The sequence below is a fragment of the Chenopodium album genome, chromosome 19 (genome assembly GCF_948465745.1).
Source record: "Chenopodium album chromosome 19, dcCheAlbu1.1, whole genome shotgun sequence".
NCBI classification, from domain to species: Eukaryota; Viridiplantae; Streptophyta; class Magnoliopsida; order Caryophyllales; family Amaranthaceae; genus Chenopodium; species Chenopodium album.
This window is the reverse complement of record NC_137852.1, coordinates 7,543,104-7,570,922: the sequence shown is the minus strand read 5'-3', so window position 1 is coordinate 7,570,922 and position 27,819 is coordinate 7,543,104. Positions and strand designations below refer to the sequence as shown.

At 34.2% G+C, this 27,819-nt stretch overlaps 2 protein-coding genes and 1 long non-coding RNA gene across 3 annotated transcripts; all 3 read left to right on the top strand.

The window, feature by feature from the left end:
* The first annotated feature begins 719 nt into the window (after positions 1–719).
* Positions 720–14,657, top strand: LOC145594633 (uncharacterized). The gene is made up of 4 exons (XR_014102849.1): positions 720–920; positions 1,369–1,515; positions 1,598–1,736; positions 11,268–14,657. It is a non-coding gene; the product is annotated as an uncharacterized LOC145594633 (long non-coding RNA).
* A 638-nt stretch (positions 14,658–15,295) lies between these two features.
* On the top strand, positions 15,296–18,582 carry LOC145594632 (protein JINGUBANG-like). Its single transcript, XM_081650960.1, has one exon. It carries the CDS (start codon positions 17,141–17,143, stop codon positions 18,527–18,529), a length of 1,389 nt encoding a protein of 462 aa, XP_081507086.1. The 5' UTR covers positions 15,296–17,140; the 3' UTR covers positions 18,530–18,582.
* A 7,757-nt stretch (positions 18,583–26,339) lies between these two features.
* Positions 26,340–27,629, top strand: LOC145596009 (protein JINGUBANG-like). The gene is made up of 2 exons (XM_081652440.1): positions 26,340–26,961; positions 27,038–27,629. Exons 1-2 carry the CDS (start codon positions 26,489–26,491, stop codon positions 27,513–27,515), a joined length of 951 nt encoding a protein of 316 aa, XP_081508566.1. The 5' UTR covers positions 26,340–26,488; the 3' UTR covers positions 27,516–27,629.
* Positions 27,630–27,819: the final 190 nt, after the last annotated feature.

Below are 27,819 nucleotides of genomic sequence, written 5' to 3'. Positions count from 1 at the left end.
CTTAATATATTTTAATTTGACTTATTTTAAGTGTAATTAATATAAATTAATTGATTAAGTAAGAGTGGTTGTGTGAATGAGAGTTAAGCTAACCTCAACCATACCCAAAACTAATTGAAGTAATACCTAAACACCTACCAACCCATTTCACTTGAGAAAGAAAAAAAAAAATGCACACAATCTTTAATGATATTGATTACAATAAGGCAAAAATAAGATGAGAGCTTAAATTTGGGAATTGATCGAAAATTTTGATTCTACCCTTAAATCTTACAGTAAAATATACTCTTTCTGAACCATCAACACTAAAGTTGGACAGTAGGGGGATTTTTATATACACATATTCTTTGCCAATGTGTCATGTATTCTAATGGATCGTGCTTTAAATATGCCAAAATAAAAAAAAAATTGTGCCATATTGGACTCATTTCAATGATTAATAAATGAAGCCTCATACACAACCTGACTCATGTGTTGTGTCATGCTAGATTAAGTCATGTCATTCTATACCAACAATTCCTCGTAATATTTTTTTTATATGCTTGGCGAGTTCATGCCGAGCCGAGCCATTTTTCGTGTTGTGCCTATGTGACCTTTATGCATGCTCGACCCATGCCTAGCTCTAAATAACATCATTTCAAATTAGCGGGCTTCATCGAGTAGTACTTCCTCGTAAAGAAAATTGCACACTTCCTCCATTCTTCAATCGGTCATTAAGCTTTACCGCTCTAATTGCTAAAGCATTAAGCAGTTCGAAAATGTAGTCGCTCTTCCAAGCTTCCTGCAAATCATCAATGGCGGATACCAGACTTAATGAGGCGTTAGGTTTTCCTTCGTCTATTGCTTCTTCCTGCTTAGTGTTGAAGAGAAGTCCTCCGCCACCGTTCGCCGATAGTAGCCCTAACACAATTGATTCTTAGGTTCGATTTCGAGGTTTTTCTTCTTTGGCCTTTAATTTTGTTGATTTGGCTTAAGTTTTATGGTTAATTTGGAGGTTTGCAAACTTTTGGCGAGTAATTTAGATGCGTTTTGCTTGAAATTTTGTGATATTTGCGGCATTATTAGGAAATTTGAGCTCATCGTGTTACGATTATCTGGAAATTATTGTCGCATGAAGTTTAGTTGTTTTAAATTTTTGTTTCAATGTAATTATTTTTTACAGGATTAGTGAATTTAGGTGATAATTAGTTCGATTGATGATCCAATGTTTTTGATTAGATTAAGATGATGAGATAAATATGTGAAAAGCAATCAATTTTGAGCTTTTTTTTAGCATTTTAGTTGAATTGTTGGTGGATTTATCTTCCATGATGTGATGCTGATGGTTGTGTTGTGCTATGTGTGTTTGCTCATTGAAAAACTTTGTAGTAATGGTTGAGCGAAGATTGAAGAAATCTTGAAATAGATGAAGAGGAGAGAGAATTTGAAGACCGGTGAAGGGGATTGGTGTGTGCCAATCCTGTATTTTGACGCTTTTGGACGTGTTTGCGGCGCAATAATGTTTAGAAATCATCAGTAAGGATTAAATTTATTTTGAAGCTGGGTTCATTGGTTAGGATATAGTATTGTATCCTGAAATTCATTCTTTGATGTGCAGAAATTAGTTGCCGCATTTGCTTATGAGGGGATGTTGAGTGTAAGCCACAGGTTATTGACCAAAATTTGGGACTAGATAAAATGATATACGTAGAAGGCTTCTATTGAAGTTATTTGGAAATCCAAAGCAGGACAAACTGGTAAGATAGGGTTTATATCATGTTAAATAGTTGTTACTGCTAAAAGCTTATTATTACTGGTGTTATTTGATCCCTCCTTAGGATGTGATCCCTCCCTAGGGTGCTTTGTCGTCCTTAAGTTATTATCCTTCTATGTTCATGCTATAACTTTAAAATATGTGTTGACTGATGTGTTTTCTTAGTTTGCTAAAGGAAGCTAAGATTTAATTTAATTACAGTTTACATTGTTGGTGTCTTTTTGAAAACTAACGTGGCTAAGGACAATATGGGAGTTTGAATAGAACATATTGGAAGAATAAATAACAACTAACATGATTTCCCTTGGTATAAGGATTTATAAAAATGTTTCTTTGGCATATGATTAAAATAAATTGAAATTTACTCTGAAATTGTGCTGGCTATTTTTTGTTCTTGGTATATCAACGAACTTGCATACTTGATTGATCTGAAGGTGGTTTTCCTAGTTTTAGTGTTAAAATCTAGTTAAATTTAGCAATTGGAAGTGTGAAATGGTAGAAAGAGTAAGTAATTATTGGATTTGTGTGTCAGTCACTCACTCACTCTTATGGTGAAACATTGTAAATCAATATATTTGAAACACAAATTAATCTTTTTCAAGCTTCCTTGCATAATCGCTGCTTTAAACAACTGCCTTTTTTCTGATTGGGAGCATTAAATATTTGTATTGGCTCACTTTGAAGTTCCACCTTTATCTTCAAGCCAGCACGGCCAAGATTACATCCTTGCAGTCTTTCCTAAAATATTATATTAACTTTCTATGTAGTACACACATAAGATCATATAGCTGACCTCTACTAATTTCGTGCTTTGGGGTAAAACAACAACATTAATTTCTTTTTATAATTCTTTGTACAGTTTTTCTTATTTTAATAAGTTTGTTTTTAAAAAATCAAATTTTTTGTGTAGGAAGACAACAAAGAATTGAGCATCTTGTTCAAAGTTTAAATAAAAAATATTTTGGCTAAGTTCTGAATTTTTTTGGAAGATATCATCCATGCATCCTCTGACCCTCTCTTTTGTTTCATGTATTTAAGTGATACTACTTGGTTCACTTGATTCTTCAAATCTTGATGGAGTTATTAGTAGTTATAGATATAAACGCAGTTGTAGAGGTAATCATATGCTTGTTTAACTAAATAAGTGAGCTCACTTAGAGAAATCTTGGATATCATCATAATTCATAGGAGTGAATGCAATTCATGCCAATATAAGTACTTTTTTTTTTTTTGATGTCTTCTTACTGGATATTGAACACATTAAGGGGGGTGTTTGGTATGATTAATAGCAATAGAGTGGTAAGGAGGCAAATAAGTGGGGGGAATAAAATCATTTAACTGTTACCTTTTATTTGTTTGGTTTAGTCATGGAAAAGAATTACCCGACTCTTAACTCCCTTTTTTTTTTTTTTGTGGAGGGTAAGGGTAATTTTTACCTTAGGTTTTAAAGAGATAGCAAATAGGTGGAAACCATTACCCAGTTAATCAAATTTTCTAACCAAGGTAATGGTTTATTTGAATCTGTTTCCAACCCAAGAAACACTCTTACTAAACATGCTCTAACAATGTTTATGGATAGCAATAGTGGAGGGAGATGTAGACTTTTGTTTTTATCAAATCTTAAGTTTGGAAGAGTTTGGTTTATTAAATGAGAAATGAAACCCGGATGCCTTCATTTCCTTCCTCTTCTCTTTCCCCGATGCATATTGATCCATCACTCTCCTTGCATTGCTTTCTCTTTAAATGCTCTTATTCAACTACATTGTAAGCCTGCCATAGCACCAACTCTTATAAAATGGAAATATATCTTGGTCTTTTGCAATATTCATTAATTCAAATCTATTTCTTCTTTCTAGCGTTTGAAATAGGTGTTGCTGCCTCTAAGAAGACAATAAAAAGCTAGAAGAACTTTCTAAAAAATGAAGTATGTAAAATATTATGATGTTAAATAAACCTAATTTTTTTTAAATGAAGGGCAGTTCCCTTTGTCTGCCGTTTTGTTCTGTCTAACTCTTAAAGGGGTGGCATTTGTAGGATTGTTTTAGCTTTTATAGGATTTTGGTCAAGTACAATTTAACCCCTGTGAGTGATAAGTGATATTTGCTCTCAACCTTGCCTCATTGTTATCAGTAATATAAGTTATGAATCTGTAACGTTGAAGGTTTGACTATCTCTCAAAAAGCTTGCATGGGAGCTTGGCTTGAGAGATTAACATCAGAAAATTCTTAGGCGAGGTGATTTCAATGAGGTGCTTGTTAGGGGCACACAGGTGTCGAAGCACATGAGGTGATGCGTATGAAGTATGAATGCTTAACTTAATATCTTTCTTTTTTTTTTTTTTTTTTTTTTTTTTTTTTTTTTTTTGCCATTCAAGAGAGATTGAAATAGTTGAAGGCTTGAAGCAAAGTAAAACCTAACCAACCATAACTATGAAAAATCTTAAGAGGCAGTTACATCTCCCCAATCTTCACATCTTCTAATTCTCTTTTCATTAAACGCCCTTGTTTAAATTCTATCAATCTATGTTGCTCTGTTCGCGGATGATATCGTTTTCGTGGATGAAACTAAAGATGGGGTTAATGCTAAGTTGGAGCAATGGAGGCAAAGGTTGGAATCTAGAGGGTTTAAGCTAAGTCAGAGTAAGATTGAATCTTTGGTATGTCGCTTTGGTGCTCACGGGGGGATAAGCAATGAAGTGGTGAATTTGGATGGAAAGGATTTGACCATGAGTGATTGTATTAAGTATCTTGGGTTGATCATCTAGAAGAATGGTGGCATTGATCAAGACGTGGCCCACAGGATTAAGTTGGGGTAGCTTGAATGGAGAACGGCCACGGGAGTGTTGTGTGACAGAAGCATTTCCTTACAGTTGAAGGGAAAATCCTACCCATAAGGCCAGTGTTGCTCTGTGGTACAGAATGTTAGGTTTCTAAGAAGAAGCACATTGAAAAGATGAAGGTTACGGAAATTCGCATGTTAAGGTGGATGTGTGGGAACACTCTAAGAGATAGAATAAGGAATCAGGTTATTCGTAAGAAAGCAGGTGTGGCAGGCATTGCACATAAACTAAGGACAAATCGCCTGTGTTGGTTTGTGGTGCACCGTTTCGAAGAGTGGAAGAATGGGACCATGGAGGGGTTGAACGAGGGAGAGAGAGACCGAAAATGACTTGGTTGGAAGGAGTTAGGAAAGATATGAAGTATATGGATTTGCAGGAGGATGAAGCATTGGATCGTAAGGGATGGAGGAGGAAGATATATGTCAATGACTACACGGAATAATCAAATTTGGTTCATGTAGCCGACCCCATTTATAGGATTAAGGCTTTGATTGATTGATTGATTTATGTTACTCTATGCTTCTCTCACACCCTCTTGTTTTGCGAGTTTAACTTTATGCTTGCTATTGCTCTATACTTAGCTTCCTTATCCTCCTTGTCATAGTTAGAGTCTTCATTTTTGTACGGCATAGATATTGTTTACTAAATAGCTTTCTAAGATGTCCAGTAGATGGAACTATGAGTGAACTGAAACCAACATGTTTTCACAGGTATGAATGAACTGAATGATATTTGGAGTGTACCAATCTTGACATGTTTAAGGGTGATTTTTGATATGAAAGTAAATTCTGGTGATCTGATCACTATCTTTTTCCATGATGTTGTCCAAAAATATGGTAACATTCGGTCTTCCGCGAACAGTCTATTTAGGCCTGAAAGGAGCTTTTTGCTGTGTTTAGCTGTTTGGACATTGTCATATAAATGAACCATTGTAGAAATCTATTAACAATCACTATAATTATGTCCTTTTGCCTATGTGTTCTTGGCAAATTTTAGCACAAATTATATGCTCAAAGTAAGCAAAATACCATCAAGGATAGGTGATAGTGATAGATTGTAAAACCCCCAAGGTCATATTGGGCTGTATGCTATTTGTTATCTTCCTCAGTGAGTTTCGTAATAGGTGCTATGATTCTTTTGTCACGTAATTGCTTGAGTATGTTCATTTTTTATCCCTATTGAATGTCCTTTTCCGGTGAGAAGCTCACTATACTTCTCAAATAAATTTTAAGAATGAAAAAGCTATTTTATTTAAACAAGAAGCCTCTTCTTTATTTAAACAAGAAGCCTCTTCTTGATTGTGATGGACCCTCAATATATGGGATCCATTCAAAAAAAGTTTCCTCTCAAGCATTATAGGAATTATGGAGAAAGAAAAATGAAGCTAACCCTCTATAAACTCCATATATTATGGATATATTAGGGTGTAGGGCTGTAGGACTAATTTGAATGATAGGGCCCTCTACTTTGTTGCATCCATTTCAACACCTTTTTTTAGAGACAACGTGACTTAAGAAAACTATGCTACTTGTCATGAAATTGCATTCTTTGTAATATTATACTACTCGTACACGGTACACCTTAAGGATTTCAGATACTCTTGAAGTTATTGTATAATCAAATTATAAAGACGATATTTGTAGACTCTAAGGTTAAGTAACCAATTTTTTTAAGCCTTATGGATGTGCTTAATACATCGGGTAAACAAGGACTTTGCTAGATTTGCTACTGAAGCTTGCAAACTTTCTTTGGTTCTGAAAGATGCATTTTGCTCATCTCTTTTTCTGATTGTGATATGGTAGTTACCACTTTTTAAGGTATACATTGAGAAACACATGAGCACCAAATAACTTAATTACAAGCCACTTAAACTTGGACTTATAGTTATCAGTTATCACGCCTACGCATGGAGGTGGGGAGGTACTGCCCTACCGGTGGCATCTGGGCATAGCAATCTTCATATGGTGCATTAAGCTCCGCCCCTATTGGAGGCCTCTATAAGTACGCTATTTGTCTTCAATGAGAAATTTGAAAAGTATAATACAGAGTAACCACAAAAAATGTTGAGGAATAGAAAGCAATTCAACAGATGCAAGCTCACAACAAACTTTTGGAGAGCCAATTAAGTCAACTTGCTCATCAAATGGGTCAATCTTTGGAAGTTTTGGGGGTCAAATAGAGCAACCTTCAAAGGGGCATCTTGATGTTGAGGAGTGGAAAACTATTGGAAGATCCTCTTATGAAGGAGCCATCAAGTAAAGTTGTCAAAGCGGTAGTCGCCAATGAAGAGGTGGGTGACATGGGTGGGATTGATGAAGGACCAAAGGAACAAATGTACCACCACTTGTTCCTTACGTGCCACAAATTCCCTTTCCGCAGAGACTAGCACAAGCCAAGTTAGAGAAGAATTATGGGAGATTAACATATTGAAGAAACTCCATATAAATATCACATGCCTTGATGCCATATCCGAAATGCCTTCTTATGCGAAGTTTCGGAAGGATATGCTTTCTAACAAGAAGAAACTTGAAGATAATTCATCCGTTGTTTTGACCGCAGTTGGTAGTGCAACACTACAAAATAAGCTTCCCACGGATAGCTACTCTATTCTAGTGAGCTTAGGAGGAGGCAACAGAATACAATAGAGCGACCATTCCTACCCATGATCCATTGATAAATACCTCATTCTATGGAAATCCAACCCGTTTGAACAATGTATTGGAGGTTTAGTGTGTTTGGGCTGGCTTTGGGCTTATGATCAACCTCAACAAATCCATCCTACCTTCCTGAAGTGCCAAGTGAGTGACAAAGCCACATAGAACTATGGGGTTGTGGGTACGGTCTCCATTTGGCTTGAGGTTTGTGAGGGTGCTACCTTGCTTTCTTAGATGAAGAGAAAAAAGGTGGGCAATATTCATTTTGAATTCATTCTTGGTTCCCTTGAACTATAATTCTATAAGTACCTACAACCTACCTAAAATTACCTTGTTCCTAAGTAGCACGCTTCACCGTGCTCTTCTTTTTCTTTTTTTTGCAATGTTGATGTTTCTTTGTTTGTCAGTAAGACCGGGCAATGTTGCCAAGTTGGGTGTGAGCATCATCTTGCAAAATTTCATCTCTTGAAGCTTATACCATTGAAAACCTTGTCCTCCTGATCTGCCAGTAGGGCTGTGGGGATTAGAAATATCTTCTTCAAAAATTCATACTATCTTGCTCTCCTTCGCCAGGGCATCCCTGCCTTAGAGGGTGAACATGAGAACTTGCTCCTACAACTTAACAAACTCTTGTGGCCTTCAAAATAGGTCCAAATCATCCAGAAATTGTCTTATTCCTACAAAACTCAATCAAATAGACCAAACCACTCTAGATAAGAGAAGGTTAGCTGGAAATAGCTCTGTAGAGTTCATAATCATACAAAAATTGCTATGAAACAGGGATCAAATATGGTATAAAACATGTCCATCACCTTCCCATAAAAGCCAGCATCCTGTGTCTTTAAATATATGGTGGTCGCTTAAATTTCTATTCCTTCTACCCCTAGGCATGCCTTCTTTGTTCTGCTACCTCTTTAGCTGTCTATCCCCTCACCTTCCAATACTTTTTCTACTCTTTTCCTTCAACTTCTTATGTACTCTTCGTCTCTTCCCCTCTATATCTCCAATGACCCCGCTTTTCTCAGTTTTCTTTCTTTTCGTTGATGTTGAATTAAGCGGTATATGAACACAAATTATGAGTCTAAGACTTATTGTGTATACTAGTATAGCTGTACAGGCATGCTGTCACGTATTAAGGCCTCCAGATTATTCTACAAACAATGTATTATGTAGAAGCATTTTTGCAAAAAAAGTTCACCTCTTATGTGTTAAGTGTGTGCCTTCACATCAATTTTGAGATCCTTTAGCGTATTGATGTGTCTCATGTTATTTTAACCTAAGAGTGACCCTGCAATTATCGCATGTTGTCATTTAAGCCACCATCATTGTCAGGAAAAAGGATTCATGCCTTTTCTAATTCGTTACATGACTGTCAATATTTTAAACTTGCTTTGTAATTCAGCTGTTTCAGTAGGGTTTAGTTTGCATTTGTGAAAGTACTTTCATTGTATGTAGTTGAACAAATTAACAGTTTGTTACTTTCTCATCAGCTTTGTCTTTCTTTAATTGGTGAATGAGATTTTCCTTTCCTCCGTAATTTGGTTTTGCTTTCGAAGTTTTCATATGTAGAGAGGGTAATAACCTGAGTAAAGTTCGACAGATATTAGCCTTTGTACTGTAAGGAAATTTTTCTCCTGATTTTTCTTGGTTTACTGTATTGGGGCATACATGAGCTCTTGATCTGAATTTCGGAGTTAAGTTTTACAATAGTTTTCTTGGCAAGAATAGCTTCTTTGCGTGCAATTATTGCTGCTTGTGAAGTTTTTGCTGATGCTGGGATCTCTCGACGCGTCTATCTGGCATATAGGAGTTACTAAATCTCCTCACTGCAGGGTGAAAAGGAAAAGCACTTGGATCTTTCGTACGGTTGCTAACACACACATGTTTCAAGTATCGAAAGTCAAGTCTATAAGTAATCACCTTGAAATGACTTCAAATTCCTTATGCCAATATTCTTTGATATCTTTGTTTTCTCTTTTATGTTTACTACGAGTATTATGAGACCTTTCAATTTCAAAAATGATGTTGCTTGGCTTAAACCAGATTTTTTGTATTGGACCTCTCAACCCAATAAGAATCGTTTGGACCTTGGATCTGGGAGTAAATAATAGCCTGTAAAGTATCAATAAAAACATCAGGTAGACTTGTAAAATCTTCGCTTAAGTGTTGTATGCTATGTGAAATTTTGAGCTTTGAGTCTCTACAACAATAAGGTAGTGACATTACAATTTCTGTAATTACATACAAAATATGCTGCTGGTTTTGTTTTATGTGTAGGTTGGAGGTATTAGTTTTGGGCACTTTGGTAGACGTGGGTTGTTCTACACAGTCTTTTGATGTGACCTACTTAACTCAAGCATCCTTGTTGTATACTCACTTGGAAGTTGACACAAACATTTATATGGATACTAGACACTCTATTTTGGACAACTAAAGCCAAATTATTCATAAAATGGCCGAGTCTGACACTTTGAGACGCATGTCTATCAGACATTAGAATCTGCATCTAACATAGCACTGGGGTGTGCCTGCGAGTCTGGGACTTAACCCTGTAAGGGGGGCGAGTTTGAAGATAGATGGTATTAGTGTGCTTTGCTTTCTAGTGAAGCTTCTGTAGTTGTTTGGATCTAATGAGGAGGGTGGCTGATAGGTCTAATGATTTTCTGTCAACACCCTTAATCATAGCCATAGGTGAGCTAGTATAGTTTTTTTGTACAGATTTATCTGGTTTGTTCAATTGTTTTAAAGACAAGATTAATAGCTCTTAATGCCACTTCCCTGAGAATTCTCTTGCTACATTGTTCTTCCTAAAAAGACTAATTGATGTATAAGTAGTAAATATTTTTTTTCTTTGAGAATTTTGCATGTGGCTTTTTTCCCCTTCAATGATGCATACTCATTTTTTTCATAATGGATGTGAGCATGTGCTGAATACACCATAAACCCTAATCTTAAAAAATCCAGATTCAGACTCTTAAGCAAGAGGTGAAGAAAACTCATATTTTACATGGCATATAATTAATTTTCTCATGCAATGCAGGACTAAGAACAATTACCATAAGATAGCCCATGTTGGTATCTTTTGGTTATCCTGAAATTGATCCTCCTCTCATATGCTTTTACACCGTCAACCTTATTATATTTACTTCCTCCGTTTTTTATTAGATGTGTCACTTTCTATATATAAAAGTAAAGTTCCAATTTAGATGCATCACTTTCTTTTTTACTCAATAAATTCTCTCTATTTCTCTCATGTCACATGGGTCCTCTTTATTTTTTCTCTCTATCCCTTTCTACTCCAAATATTGCCTAGGAGTCCGCAATTTTAAAAACGATGCATCTAATAAAAAACGGAGGAAGTATTTAACAAAGATATAGTGCATCTCTTAGACATGGTATTTGTAAGAATAATGGAGTGGTTGGATTATAATTGAAATTTGTCTTTGCCTTTTCTTTCTTGACTTTTGAAGATAAGGGATAGAAGTCACCCCATCTACACCACAACTCATAAGCTAACTCCCCTAGTTACATACCTGCACTTGTCCAAGGAAAATGCATAATTATTGAAGCAATGCTTGATATGTCCAAGGGATAGAAGTCACCCCATCTTGATTAGTTAAAAAAGAACTTTTCTTGAAAAGAGAATTTAAAGTCCCAAAATCACTTCTGTTCATTATAGTCAAACCAATGCTTGATATGTCATTATGGATAATGTTATTTTGAAAAACAGTTGTTCTTTTAAGCTGCTTAGGGGATTATCTTCATATTTGTTTATTTTGAATTACTCCGTAATATTCTGGGCTTTGCACCATTTTTCAACCTTGTAAGTCTTAATGATCCCCACCTATAGGATTAAGGCTTTATTGATTGATTGTAAGTCTTAATGATGTTTTTTAGAGTGTGTTTGGTTGCATTTGCTATTGACCTGTATTCCTTATGTGGAGAGATCACTGTTGCTTTGCTACCTTTAAATTTCCCTCCTATTCCTCTTATTACAATTGTTGTGATTTCTGTCTTGCAGTTGCAGATTAGCTTCTGTCTTAAAGAGTGGACAATGCGATGGCATTATCCTAATTTCTAGAAGTCACCTGGATGAGTTTTGAATTGTTTGGGGATAATTGCCTTTGAGGTAATTAATTTTCTTCAGTCCTAGTAGTTGAATTATTGTGATGTGCAGTGTGTGGATTTGCCTCTATAGAGCTTTAGATTATTACATTACTGCATTTTTGGAGACAGGATAGTAATCATGATGCCTTTCATTTTTATGTGGCTCCATCATTAATTTCAAAATTTTTCATGCATGTTGCTAAACCTATTAGTTGTGCTCTCTGATAGCCTTGCTTTGCTCTCTCATCAAAGATAATGATTTGAAATTTAATCATGTGATTGTAGTTCCAATTTCTAATCATGGGTGTTGGAAGTGGGAACAAACTTTTTAGGAGAGGGGAATGATATTAAGAAACCATGCTATCCCTATCTGACGTGGAAGCTTATGGGCCAATTCTGGGAATTATCCTCTTCGTTTTAAAATAATACTATGATAGTGGTTCGTTTTTTTATTTTTTATTTTTTATTTTTTTTTATTTTTTTTTGAGTAGTCTAGTCTTAATTGAAATAAAAGATCGTTTTTTTAATTGACCTAGACTCTGAGCATTTCCTGTATTATCCCTACTATTATTTTTTCTTTTTTTGACAGCTACTAGCTAGACACTTACTATACTGCACTTACATTTACTCTCTCTTGTGCTATGGCTTTCTAAGACATGAGGCATCTCTACTCTGCCATTTGGTACCTTCTCACATTAATTAAGCATCTGCACCGTACAACCAGCTCTCTTCCACCTTTGGGGAGCAACCCTCTAGTCTTCACTCCTCAAGTTCCACTAGAGAGTGCTTCCTAGCAAATGGGTTGTGTTGTGTCGAATTCATTTTCATGTAACACTAGCCTGACCCATTATTATGAAAATTGTTAAAACCCTTGATACTTAGACATGTGGGATTGCAGGCTGTTTAAGATTGGATTCCAAGGAACTTTAAACAGTTTATTAGTTTCTTTTGCTTGGTTTTGTCATATCATTGTATCAATCTCTGGCTAGCCCCTACCTTGCTAGTATAATGAAATTTTAAGGAATTAATTATGTTATGCTAACTCATATGGTCATACCTCTATATTTTTAAATTAAGTGGGTGTACCCTTGTTAGTTTTGGGTTGAAAATATCAACACTAAGATGGCTCATTTATCAAATGGCTAATTCATGTGGGTTAAAAAGGCTTGACACTGACCTTCTAATTGTGTGTTTGGTTCATGTTGGATCAAGTTTTGTTAGTTTTAGGTTCCACATATATTAAATATGGTTGATATTATTTAAAGATGTCATGGTTTTTTGTGTGAATAAAATGTGGGGCTGGCTGATAGTAAAATCTTGGGAAGATTCAGAATCTTGGGTATGTTTGTTTTCAAATTCTTTCTTTTATCTTGAGCTTAGCGAAGAGGAAGGATCCTAATTCAAGGCATGTATACTTTTTTTGTTGGCAGCAACTTGTTGGTTGGGATTTGAGATATGATATTGAGGGAGGTAAAAATGGAAGGATGAAAAGTGAGATGAGTTTAACTGAAGAATGATAGTTATAATTATTTTGTTACTCATTTCCCTTATGAACGACCTTCTGATAATATCCGTCCTCTTATTCAAAATGGAAGCCAAAGGTTTCATCTTCTTTTACCTCCACTGTGAAAACAGCTCACATTAGTAATTTCCTTAGGTCAGAGCTCAGGTCATTTATTTATTTCATACTTTCTGAACTTGACAGTTGTAATAGATAGGAGTATTTATTTGCTATGTATGGAAAAGTCATAAGAAAGGAGTCTTTATTCGCTATGAATGGTAAAGGGAGCAATTTTCAAAATTTATATTCCTCTATTTTTAGTATTAAGTGATCAAGAAGACCCTCAGATAATTTAGCCAAAATAATGTATTTTGCACGATTTTTATGTGTGGGTGCCAGTACGGAAACAATGTTCTTCCTCCTAGTGTCTTGGTGCCAGGAGTATTTATTTTAAGCTGCAGGTTCATTTACTGTGTTCATTGTCTTCTTTTTTTGTTTGACATTGAGACATTTAGCCGAATCTTAATTAAGTGTGAACGAGATTAAGAAAGGACAGATTGCCTTGGTGATAACATTTCTAGCAATTTATTCTTGGTGTCTTAGAATAATGTTGTAGTACTTTTTTAGCTTTTACCCAAATATGAGTACATATTTACCCAAATCTAATTGCACCTATAGCAAATCTACTATTGGTACTCATGTTCTATCATCGCAAGGGGGAAAAAGTTATTTCATTTGATCATGTGCAGTAAATTAAGATTGGTGTTGCCGTAAATTTTTAAATTTTACCAACTGAATTTTAAATAGGTGAGAATGAGAATAATAAAGTACAAAATTACCCTGTCGACTACAGTTCTAGCAATTTATTCTCAATGCCATAACTCATAAAATAGTGACAATAAATTGGAGTACTTTTCACCCAAATCTAATGGTACCTGTGGCATATCTACTAGTTGGTACTCTTTTTACCATCTTCGTGTGGAAAAAAGCTAATTCATTTGATATTGGTCCTGCTGTAAAATTTTATAGTTGTATTTTGTGGAATTATGTCAATTTATTGATGAGCAGTGAACTTATTGTAAGCAATGAATTGATTCCAGGTAAGAATAGACTATAGATAAATCAGTATAAGGAAGACAGTTAGTTGAATGTTGTTTGTTGTGTATGTGTGTGTGTGTGTAATGAACCTAATTCATACAAGGAATAAGTATACATCTTGCTATTGATGAGGCATTGATTAAGAAATAATTTGTTTGATAAGAAAAAGATATATCAGCAGCTCTTGTATCCAATTGTTGTATTTTATACATCAAACTTAACACATCAAATCACATAAATGATGCTCTTTTTACAGGTTTGTTTGTGAAGTTGATTTTTAAGTGATTGTTGATGACTAATTACATGTGTATACATTTTTTTTTTCTTCTGTTTTTTGTGGCTTACAACCTTAGTGTGTTTGGATACAAAGAAGAGAAGGAAAAGAAGGGGGAGGGATCAGGGAATAGGGATGGGATGGGAACTGGGAAGGAAAGGGGAGAAAGATGAGTTTCATTCCAAATCCCTCCATTAAGATTAATTTCTTCCAAACTCCAATTAGTTTATAGTGAACCAAAGTAAGTTTTAATAAGTTAAAATAAATAAATTCCAGTGAAAAGAACATAGTTTTAAATTCAACAGCTTTAAAGAGATTTTTATTTATTGATCTGGTGACTTTAGTACTATCTGTGGGGACTTTGTGGTTGCTTATTAATGGATTGACTCAATCTATTCAAAGAATTAAACTACAATTTTATTATATGCTGATTTTAGTGGTGTATGGTGAGTCAGGAAACTCCGGATTAAAGTTACGGAGATGCTGGTAACTGGTAAAACCCCTAGTCCATTAACTCAACAGTACTACGTTGGTGGGTTGTCAACTTGTCAATACAAAACATTAGCTGTGTTGGAGAACTTAAATTCAACTGTAGAAGCAAGTTAATGTTTGTCTGATAATTTTTTATGTCTACTCATTAATTTTGTTTCTAATGAGAATTGCCTAGCATTATCTTTCGTTTCCCGCTTAGTTTAGAATAATTCCTCTGTCCCAAAACAACAAAATACTTCCTCCATTTCTTTTTAGTTGTCACGTTTCATAGTCACGTTTGCCAATGCACAAATTCAATCATTAATATCTTTAATTACCGATTAGCTTAAATTATAAAAAGTTGATATTTTGAAAATATACATTGTAACGAATCTAACAAGGTCTCACTTGACTATATATTTTTTTTACCTATAAATCACAAAACATGGTCAAAGAGAGGTGTGCGAATAGTGCAAAAGTCAAAATGTGTCAACGAACAAAAAATGGAGGTAGTAAATATTTGTATCTAATATCTATGAACATTTATGTTATACCTCAATTTAAAGTTAAAAGTCAAGGTAATAGTCTAATACGAAGTATGCATTAGTAACATAATAGCTATATTCGGTCGTAGGGAACAATTTCTTCCCTTGTAATTTCTACCATGCCTTCATTTAATAAGGGAAGTAGGATTATACTATTCACACGTGCTTACTGATTAAAGTATTTATTATCAATAGATTATTGGTGCTGCTAAAATTTAATTCATTCTACACATTTTCCCAAAATACGTAGGGTATATTCTTGGTAAAAGTGTGTTGCCATAAGTTTTAGGGATTACACAAACCATGGTGATTGGTGAAATAGGTGAAGAGACAAGAAGGTCATCAACTTTTTAATGATGTCATTAATCATAACTATAGATTTATTTGTCAACTTTGAGAAGCAACAGTATCATTACTTTGTTCATTTGGGCAAGTAGGAGCATTATGTGCATGGTCAGTCCATGATGTAATAGATAGAGGAAACTATTTTTTCCTTAATATTGAGACTATTTTTTCTCTCAAATGATTTTTGTTGTGTGCATGTGCATTAACAATTTAGCATTGATATAATCTAGTTTGGTAAATTAGGCTTTTTAAATGGTTCGGTTAAAGGATCAAGGTTGTTGAAAACAGAATTTTCATTAAAATGTTTATTGGTGCAAATCTCTCTCTGGGATTAACCTGCATCTGTCACGTGCTTTTATTCTACTGATGTACGAGTAATAATATTCATCACCAATGCCTTACTAGCAAACGAGAATGTTGTCCATAGCCTGTTTTCCACCTTATTATCAGTATTCAGTGTAAGTTGATAGACAGCTTGCTGTTTGTTAGCAGGGACTTTTCTCTATTGTCATTCTTCTCTATTTCTTCGATGCAATTACTATAATTTGCCAATCGATGCAATAATTTCTTGGTATATGGTCTTATATGGAGTACTGTTATAGGAGTGCTAAATGCTTTTATCAGCAGTGATATGGTTCGTTTTTTTGCAATTATAAATGCTCTCCCTTAGCTTGAATGACTGCTGGTCTGCTGGGCACAGCAACAACTAGAAGCTTGTCAATGATTAGTTATGATTTATGAATATTTGATTAGAGGTAAATGTTCTGAAAAACTAGCTTAAATGGTTCTTTTTGGTGCGATTACGGTTCACGAAAATTCCATACCAAAATTTTGGTAAGGCTTGGAATGTAGTTTCAATATGGTTTAGCCCAACCCTGTGACCTAGAGATAGATACCCTTTTTCAAGGGATGTGTGTTCCAACTTCTGAGGGTAGAGGATCAATAGTAGCCCCTCAGGTTTGCCTGTATGATTGCATCTTACTATTGATTCTGAGAGGAGTTTACTTGCTATGCTGAGGTGCCTAATGATTCACATTTTAAGTTCAATGGTTGATGAGCATGTTGAACTAATGAACTATCCATGTGGTTTAGTCTTAGCCATTAGGCAGTCACAAATCTCACAATGTTGCTATTTTGATAGGCAGTAGCTCGTCAAGTGGGTCCCTAGTGAGGCCTACTGTGCAAAAGCGAGGAAAACCCCATCCCGCCATTTCCTTTGCCATCTCCATGTCCTCATTAGGACCACATATAGGGTTCCCTCTCTCTTTCTACGTATAATACATGTACGAGGTGTACCCAGATAGCCAAATTTGAACAAACTCCCCCCCTCCCCAACCCATCCTAAAATGAAATAAATAACTAAGGAAATAAAAACAACATAGCTATGTTTCTCGTGAAATTATGATTGAACCAACTCTCTGTCATTGAATAAATGCATGGTTTTGCATGCATATATACCCCCTAGCTCCCAAAAACCTAGTTCCAACGCCGCATGCACGCACACACAAAGATTTCCCTAGTTTACATTTCCACTCCTGTTTTTTTCTCTTGCGATGGATCGCCAGCTCAATCACAAGAAAAGCCTTTCTTGCTTCTTTGATGAAGATTTTACAGAAGACCAATCACCCAGCTTTCAACACCTCTCTAAGCATAACCAAAATTTTCTCGCTCGCCTTCATGGTACCCATTTCTACCCTGATACCTCACCAATGATGTCTCAAAGCCCTGAATCATCCTGGTCTCCATCTCCTTCGTTAACCCCCTCTCATCCTTCTCTTCTCTACTGCTGTATTTCCTCTCTCCGTCGTGATGGTGATATTTATTCTCTCACTGTATTCGGAGACCTAGTTTTAACTGGTTCAAGTAGTCGTCGAGTCTATGCATGGCAGTCGCTTGACTGCCATGCAAAGGGTTACATACAATCTAGCTCCGGTGAAGTCCGGGCCATGCAAGTCTATGATGACATGCTCTTCACTGCACATAAGGATCATAAAATTAGGATATGGAACATGAGAACTTGCAGTGGTAGCTTTAGGGCTAGAAAAGTTCTTACCTTACCTTGTGCTAGCCATTTCAAGAGTTTCATATGTAGGTCTGTTGTCCCACACCATAGGTTAACTGCTAATAAGCCAATTACACCACAACATAGGGATATTATCTCTTGCATGGCTTTTTACTATGTTGAAAGTATTTTATACACTGGCTCATTTGATAAAACTATCAAAGCTTGGAAGTTAAGTGTAAAAAAGTGTATCGACTCGTTTGTAGCTCATGGTGACCACATCAATGATATGGTGGTCAACCAACAAAGTGGCTACCTTTTTACTTGCTCTTCAGATGGAACAGTAAAGATGTGGTTAAGGGTTTATGGTGAACACAGCCATGTCCTTATTAAGGTCTTTAGTTTTCATACCTACCCTATTTATGCCTTGGCTTTAGGTGTGTCACCATCACAAAGGAGTTTCTTGTATTCCGGATCTTCTGATGGATGTATAAACTTCTGGGTGCAAGAGATTTCTACTCACTACAATCATGGTGGAGTCTTAGAAGGGCATCAGTTTGCGGTTCTTTGCCTAGTGACCCTAGATAATCTGGTGATCAGTGGGTCTGAGGACTCGACGATCAGGATTTGGAGGCGAGAGAAAATAAGATTTACTCATGAGTGTCTTGCTGTTTTAGAAGGGCATAGAGGGCCTGTCAGATGCTTGGCTGCTTCTTTGCAGGACGAGCTTGTAACGAGTTTCTTGGTGTATAGTGCTAGCTTGGATCAGACATTTAAGGTGTGGAGAGTAAAGCTCTTGCGAGAAGTGAAGAAATCCCCTGGTCGCCACAGCAATGGAGATGATGATATGGAAGATACAAATTCTGCAGGGTGTGAGCCTAGCCCTGTGTTGTCTCCTTCATGGGTTAAGAAGAAGCTTCAATGTCGTAGTCTTAAATAGTTGTTTAATAACGAGTTTTCAGGTCTTATTTGTAATATGTTATATTAGTAAGACTATCATCTTAGGATGATTCAAATAAAGTAGATTATGCATATTTATGTAAGCAGTTGAAGTTATTTGAGCAACGAACATGTAGTACTTGTGTGTTATCAGTCTATTAAATTATGTTCTATTCCATGTAATTTTGCACCATTTCATATCAATTTAAATTATCAATACAATAAGATTTGATGTCTTAAAACAATGCAATGACCATGAAAGAAATTATTTGAGAAATATCACGTCTTCACCCTTGCCTTCGAAATCTTTGCAGCATATAAACAGCTCGCAGGTGACCATCCTCAGGAAAACAAATGCATGCGAAGTAATATGTATAGAACTGTCTACAAAAACTTATTTTGTCTAAACTTATCTTAGACTACCAATTTGTGCACTTTCAGCATTACTGTGTGCGCCTGTTAGTCGGAAAACCGACGTAAATGCAAAGATGCAGGCATAGTATTTTGGTACCAGTCCATATTATTTTAGATTGATATGATGTTGGCCAACAGCTCTGCATATCCCTAAATTCATACCAGTATACCACTGCCATAATACAAAGTACGTAGTATTTTTATGGTAGTTCATATTGGCTACGTAAGTGATCAAGCAATGAATGTAAATACAAATATACAATATTGTTACGTGTCAAAACTTGAGCAGCCTTTTGGCAGATATCATTAATATAATTCGTATACAATTTCAGTCTTTCAGAACATAATATTGCTGCATTATATAAGATTTAGGGATGCAATTTAATCATGGCTATATTATAAGTATTAGATATCTATCTATCTATCTTCGTGCTTTCGCGGTCGTCCTCAAATCTTAAGTCAATAAATTTTATACATACTCATTGATGCTATTTTTCAGAAAAGTCATGGTACGTACCATTCAAATATTCAATACACAATGGAGCTGTTAACCTACTCAATGAAACTGCTATCTGTATGTATATTGATATGGAAACGAACTATATATGGCACATCTATCTTCTTTTACCACCGTATTAGATCAATTATACTTCATATAATGTTACTTAAATCAACACGTTATTATGTGAAATCATGTTAGTAGGATATTCGTCTTGATATGTATTTTCTAGTCCGTAATAAGTATCACTTTATTAAAATCTGTTATACAAAATAGACATGTTAATGGTTAATGATGAAACCGGAGTTAATACATATAGTGATAGTAAGTACTTGGTAGAAAATAAACTTTGCTTAATTGCTGAAAAATAATCTTCAGATTTTGTTCACCCGATTAGCAACAAATCTGTCAAATACGGAGTAATTAATTTACTGCATTTTCCCACTTTTTACTTCTTTTTTTTTTTCCCTGTGTCTAGATTTTTACTGTATTTATTTTAAGTTGCAGGGTATTTAATTGTGTTCATTGTCTTGGCTTGTCAAAAAATAATGACATTAATTAATTTGCATTTAGTCTATATGTTCTTAAACTTTTATAGCTTCTTGTCAAAAATTAAAAAAAATAAAATAAAATGTCTTCTCCTATTTATTTTTCAACTTTTCACCAAAAGTAAAAAAAAAAAAAATCGTCCAAAATTTAATTTTAGAGTGTGTACGTTTGTTGTATAATAAATAATCTTCCCAAATTTTCAACATCAAGTCACTTTCACATTTTCACTTGTGTTTGAACTTTGAACCAATATCTTCCAACAAGCTTCTAGATATCCTAACACGGAAGGCAAGATCAAGTGGAGTCATGACAAGATTTTATCCGTATATTTTGTCCTTTTTTATAAGTATTAGGGAAGTATGATTTTTGAATCCAGTCATAAGTTATAAAAGATTATGTAAATAAGATTTGATTGTCTTAAATTTCACCTTCTAAAAAAATTTATTGATTTATTTTGTCTACTTTTATAAGTATTAAATTTTTGAATCCAATCATAATTTATAAAAGACGATGTAAGGGTCTGTTCTCTTACGTTGAAATTCAGTTCAGTTCAGTTCAGCTGAGTTCAGTTCAGTTCAGTTCAGCTCAATTCAGTTTAGTTCAGTTCAGTTTAGTTCAGCTCCTAATTTCCTTCTCTTATAAAATATTCATTTCATTTCAGTTCAGTTCAGTTCAGCTGAGTTCAGTTCAGGTTAGTTCAGTTCAGCTGAGTTCAGTTCAGTTCAGCTGAGTTCAGTCAATGAGAACAGGCCCTAAGACCCCGTTTTCTTCACCTTATTTTTGCTGAACTAAAATTATTTTTACTGAAACAAAATTATCTTATTTTTGCTGAACTAAAATTATCTTTACTGAAACAAAATTATATTAGTTAATTTTTACTAAACTGAACTTAATTTTACTGAATTAAATACTTAATACGTTGTATTATTTTTTTAAGGTGAAGAGAACAGAGCCTAAACAAGATTTGTTTGTCTTAGCTATCACCTTCTAAAAACTTTTACGGATTAAACTAAATACTTTGTAACATTTACGTACGTGATTTCTTTATAATTTTTTTTTTTTTGAAGAGCTGATCTTCTTTATGATTCATTATGGAGATGTTGGAAATAAGAAGTAACTTTTGCCGCAGCTAGTCACCTCTACATCCCTAGCTCTATCCTCTATGTCTATAGGAAACTTTTTAATTATTATTGTATAATTACTAATCTTTAATTTCCCCTTGCATAAAAAATTAAAGTCACTTTTTTTTTTCTCTATCACCCCTATTCCTTTTCTCTAGTCTAACATTATATAACTTGTAAGACTTTGTACTTGGTCAAATACTCGTATGAAATTTGAAACTATTTTTGTCTAGTTTCTACTTGTTTATCATTAAAAATATTTTGGCTGTTCCGTTGATAAACACCTTGATCATTAACCAAATTTATTATTCTAACCTTATAACCACGGTGTAGTTATTAGTCTTGTTACATGTATGTTAATATGTATGTATAAGTACTTAAGTTGGGTCGGAAAAAAAAGCGTAAAAACACATAAATTGAATTGGCTAAGTTATGTGTATGAATGGACATCAAAATTAACCAAAAGCTTAGGTTGATAGTTGATGTCCAAGATTGGTTTATATACTTACTCTATCATGCCCCTCATGCACGAAATATTGGGGGGGTGAAAGAGATTTTGAACCTGCGGCTTTTGTGTCACGTTGGCTCCAATACCATGCTAGAGGACCAACTCAACCAAAAACTTAATCTTATAGTTGAAGCGCAAGATTGGTTTATATACTCTAATATCAAGCTAGCTCCTAGTTAGAGAATATCGACTGCAGGTCTGCAGTGAGACTAGACAAAGAATTATTAGCAAGCAAGAACCTAAATGGGGATCCCATGAGAAATATATATACGTTCTCTTTCCCATTCGAGATGCATATACATTCAAGCAAATCCTATATTAGGCACTTAAATTTAAGAATAACGAGCATGCAATCATGCATCCTATGCAATGTTTGTATAAAAACTAGTTTGTAACTGTAGTGATGCACTAGTTATTACTTAGATTTAAAATTTCATCAAAAGAAATCCTAAAATTTTTCAAGATTAAAATGTGAATTTCTCACTAACTACACCAAGCCTTGCTAGATAAATATCGATACATGATACATATGTATATATACTTTTATTACTCTTGCTCAAACAAATTTAATTTTTAACCCCACCTATTAAAAGGAAACTAAATTTACAATGAGACCAAAAATCCAGTATTCCAGTGAAATATAATTACGTGTATAAATTTGAATCCGTAAAAGAAAACTACGAGACGACGAACAAAGATTCGTTTGTAAGTAATCGGTAGTTCCGAGATATATATGTAGGGTATACTCTTAACTCTTATAAATAAATGCAGATGATGTATACACTATCATTATCAGAAACATTGTAATGGCTTTCTAATATTTACGTGCTTCTTCGGATGTCTATAGTTTTTACCGTTTTACAAAGATAAATAAATATATAATCTTAAAGGTTACTTCTAAGAAGTTAATAATAGGAGTATTAAGATTAAGGGCATGTTCTCTTCGGATTATTTTCAGTTCAGTTCACTTCAGTTCCAATAAGTTCAGTTCAGTTCTTAAAATTCTTCTCTCATAAAATATTCAGTTCAATACAACTCCAATAAGTTCAGTTCAGTTCTGTTCTGTTCAATTCAGTCAATCAGAATAGGCCCTAAAAAAGGTTTCAATAAAAACACTTATCAATGTTGGTTATCAATCTTATCATTGCCAACCGTTAGGATGAAAGCTATGATATATCTTGTAAGGAAAAAAAAGTTATAATTAAATTATGGTCACTCCGCATTGGATTACTTATTTCAAATCTCCATACGCAGTGTTTTACGAAAAATAGTACTCCTTTTGTTTTTAAATACTTGCTCCATTTTTATTTTTTGCACGTACGATTCATTTGTCCTACTTTGACTAATATTTGTGATTTATACATAAGTAAAAATATAGTCTTATGGGTACTTGTTGGAATCATCTCAATAAATAGATTATTAATTTTCAATTGTTAGAATTTATACTTATTGATAATTAAAGATATTAGTGATCAAAGATGGCATGCCTATCCAAGAGAATTGGAGCAAGTATTTAAAAACGGAGGGAGTAATTAGTACTCGTAATTGTAATTGTAACAAAAATACAAAATATGATGACAGCAGGGTTAGTTGGAGAAAAAAAAATCTAAAAAAACAAACCTAAGTATAAGTGGGAAAAGTATTAAAATATGATACGAGGAGTCCACTAGTGAGGAGAAAATAAAATTATTAAGAGTTTCCATAAAGTGAAATAAAGCAAGTAATAAAATACGACCACGAAAGAAAAGTGAAGCAAATAATTAATAAAATACAAAGAGAATATCATACTAAAAGAGATGGGACCGTCCATACCAAAAATGGAATTGTTCAACAAATAAAAGTATAAACAAACTTGGTAAAATTAGTTTTACATCCTAATCCTGATATAAAACCTTAAAGAATAGTAATACGAATATCCTAATCTTGAGTTCTTGACATCAAAATTTGTTTACATCATTTGCTCTTGTGAAGCCTTCAGACTACTTTGGAAGAAATGAAAGTGGGAAATGTTTAAATTATTCTGAATATAACAAAGGAAATATAAGATCTTATAATTAGAATGTAAGTAGGTTCTGGGAGCAAGCGATCTTTTTCATGAGTTTAATAGCTCTTTGGCCTTGTGATCCTGCACCGTGGCACAATCGTTGTCGTACACGTAGCGATGGAGGCAGTGATGAGGCCAGGGGAAGAAGATTAAGCAAATTCAGTTCGGAATTGAATGGTGGGAGCTGAGGCAAGCCCTACCTGTGTTGCATGTTGTCTCTTTCATGGGTTAAGAAGAAGCTAATTTGAGCTTCATTGTCACAAACTCACGTACAAATGTATGTAAAACACGTCAATAACCATAAGTTAAAATGTAAAATCATGAGTTTAAAACCCCTTTTGCTAAAACACATACTTCGTAACATTTTAATTAAAAGAAATACAATTACAGTATGATAAAAGTACATTGTAACGAACATAATAAAAGTATATATAATAGAGTAATAAACTGTCATTTTATACCTGATTGTATGTAGATCTACGTATAATAATGGAATTTAGTTCTACCAATTACTCCGTTAACTCTAATTCCATGCTATCCAAATTCGGGATCGGATGAAGATCGAGATTCAGCTGTCCCCCATCAAAGGACCCAGCTAAAAATCAATAATGCTTACTAAAACTTGATTGGTTGACTCATGAAAGGTGAGACATGAGATGTGATATACAAGTACTCCGTTCGTATGATATAAGTAGGTCATTTAATAATTTACCTACCCAAGAAAACTTTCATAAGTTTGTTTTTCAGGACTTATTAATTTCTTACAAATAGTATTATTTAAGAAAGCGAATCACAAGGATAAACACGTAGGAAATTAAAATAAAACTGTTTTCTAATTTTCAACAAATTAGTATTAAGAGTCATTTAATTCTAGGGCTTATGAGGTTTAACAAATTTGTGAGTGTTTATTAAAAAAAACCAACCAAAATGCATGTCCTTAAATTTTTGACAATTAAAACATCCTTTTACTCATTCGTGATCGTGAGGAAGCTAGACCAAACATCTAAATTGTTTCAAAAAATTATAATGCGTAGTTTGTTTTACGTAGTAGTAATAAGTATATATTGTATGTTGAGATACTTTTAATTTCTTAAATAAAAATATCTTGTGTACATTTTTTTTTTTTTTTTGAAGAAAATTAAAATTCTTGTGTACATAGTGTATGTGTTTATGTCTATTACGGAATATTAATTAGTTTTAGTAAAGACTCATTGATTGTGCACTTAATTACATGGGCACATGGCCATGACAATTGATTATTGATCTCATCATTATTAAGTATTGATGAACTAACTATTTGACTTTAGAGTATTCTTTTTAAAAGGAGATAAAGGAGTATAGGTTTGTACGGGTAAAATTGAATTCTTTTCCATTGTTTCTTGAAGACTTGAATATCTTTACCCTTAACCTCGTTAATCCCAATGAAAAATAGAAGTAATTGTATAGTGAAAAATGAGAGATATTGAATAAAAGAAAGAAAAGAAGTATTTATAAGGGTCTATTTGTCTTTTTCTTTTTGTTATGCCTTATTTCTTGTACTCAATCTTCATCCATTTTTCCTTAGCCTAATCGATTTCCATTGACGTTCTTTCCAATTAATCTTCGTTGTTTATCACAGAATAAAATAGTGGTTTTAAGCAATGTAGCAGTTTTGTCCATTTTCACCACAAAAATTACATTTGTATCCTTGTAATAAACAAAACTTGTTTATCATGAAGATAAACTTGTATTTCTCCCTCATATATTGTTCATCATATTTCCACTTATTTCGGGAAAAAGTGAAAATAATTAAGTTTATAAAAAATATATTAGACCAGATAAATACAAAATAAGTTTTTCTACCTTTTCAAAAGTATGACTCTACTCTTATGAATAGTGTTGAGACTAATATTTACAGTCGAGGAAATTAAAATAAAGGCTAGTCAGGTTTAATGCATGTATAGCTAAAAGAAGTTTAAATAAGTATTGATTATGATTATCATTCGTGTTCAAATAAAACTTGATAATTAAGTGAAAATTAAGTAGATGAAATGCAATATATTACTACTTCCTCCGTTTTTTGATATTGTGCAGAAAGTCAAACATTATCATAGTAGATTTATAACAACCTAAGTACAATGACCCGACAAATTTTGACTTTTTTTATCATGAAATTAATAACTTTTTTCATCATGAAATTAATAGCCTTAAATTTTAGAAATAAATTCATCATGAAATTAATAACCTTAAATTTTAGATACGGAGTATAAATTATTTATATACGGAATACATGGTGTGTATATATATGCATCACTCAATGTATACTTTATTTTCCCTATGTTAATGACTCATTGACTATTAGAAATAAAGTTCGAACAACTCACATAATTATTATGAAATAATGATTAACCAACTGTTTTGACGATGATTAAATGCATGGTTTTGCATGCATAAATCCTCCTCCATCCATCGCCCTCAAATAACCCTAATCCAAATTCCACTCACTCAAACAATTTTGATACCTTACAATGGAGGATCACCAACTCACTACCAAGAAAAAAGCCCTAATTTCTACCTTCTTTGATGAAAAAATTACAGAAGATCAACCATCCAACCTTCCTCACTTATCCATTCAACCTTTATTGAACCCGGCCTCGGCCTCTTATCCTTTTCTTCTCTATTGTTGCATATCCTCCCTCTGCCATGATGATGGCGCCATCAACTCTATTGTTGTATCCGGAAACCTAGTATTAACTGGGTCGAGCACCACCCGCATCCATGCATGGCAGTCACTCGACTGCCATGCAAAAGGCTACATAAAAACCACCTCTGGTGATGTACGAGCCATGGTGGCTCATGGTGACTTGCTCTTCACTTCACATAAAGATCACAAAGTGAGGATGTGGAATATGAAAAATTCTAGAGGTGATTTCGAGCCTAGAAAAGTCACAACCCTACCTATTAATATAACCGGCCATTTCAAGAACTACCCCTTTCGTAAGCATGCAATTGCCTTACAACATAAGGACACTATCTCTTGCATGGCCTTTAACCATGTTGAAGGGTTATTATACACTGGCTCATTTGATAGAACTATAAAAGTTTGGAAGTTAAATGAGAAAAAATGTGTTGAATCTATTATAGCTCATAGAGGAAACATCAATGATATGGTAATCAACCAACAAAATGGGTATCTTTTCACTTGCTCTTCGGATGGAACGGTCAAAATGTGGTTAAGGGCTTATGGGGAGACGTCGCATACCCTCATCAAGGTCCTTAATTTTAATACCTGCCCGGTTTATGCACTGGCCTTAATTGTGTCACCATCACATAAAAGATTTTAATACCTGCCCGGTTTATGCACTGGCCTTAATTGTGTCACCATCACATAAAAGTATCTTGTATTCAGGATCTTCTGATGGATGTATAAATTTTTGGGCGGAAGAGAATTCGTTTCAGTATAATCACGGTGGTTTCCTAGAAGGACACCAATTCGGGGTATTATGCCTAGTGACTCTCGAGGATTTGGTGATTAGTGGATCTGAAGACTCGAAAATTAGGATGTGGAGAAGAGAAAAAGGACGAGTTATTCACGAGTGTCTTGCTGTTTTAGAAGGCCATAGAGGGCCCTTGAGATGCTTGGCTGCTTACTTGCCTAAGGATAAGGCTATAATGAGTTTCTTAGTGTTTAGTGCTAGCTTAGATCAAACGTTTAAGGTGTGGAGAGTTAAATTGTTACAAGAAGTGAAGAAAATCACCGATAATTCTAGCACCCAAGAAGATGGTATGGAGAATGAAGCAAGCCCTATGGGATCTCCTTCTAGGGTTAAGAGGAAGCTTCTATGTCGGAATCCTCAATTCTTCAACAGTTAGTTTTTTAAAATCTTGATTTTTTGGCAATGTCAATTGCAAATTTTAAGGCATTGTTAGAAATTCAATACACTATTGACCTTGAATTTATCTACTTTATCAATGTAATTTGAGCTAGTTATGTGACATCTAAATTCAAATTTAGGTATTAATGTGTTATAATACGTTCAAATCCATTACCTATTAATTGTTGATTATAATACGTTCAAATCCATTACCTATTAATTGTTGATTACATGAATTGTGTCACGCTGTCATCTTCGATAAACATGATACACATGATAAAATAATGATGTAAACAAAAAAG

Excerpts from the sequence above, each read along its gene's own strand:
- LOC145594632 (XM_081650960.1), top strand. The coding sequence starts at position 17,141 with ATGGATCGCCAGCTCAATCACAAGAAAAGCCTTTCTTGCTTCTTTGAT.
- LOC145596009 (XM_081652440.1), top strand. The coding sequence starts at position 26,489 with ATGGTGGCTCATGGTGACTTGCTCTTCACTTCACATAAAGATCACAAA. Across the intron at positions 26,962-27,037 it reads TATGCACTGGCCTTAATTGT|TATCTTGTATTCAGGATCTT; the intron begins GTCACCATCACA and ends ATCACATAAAAG.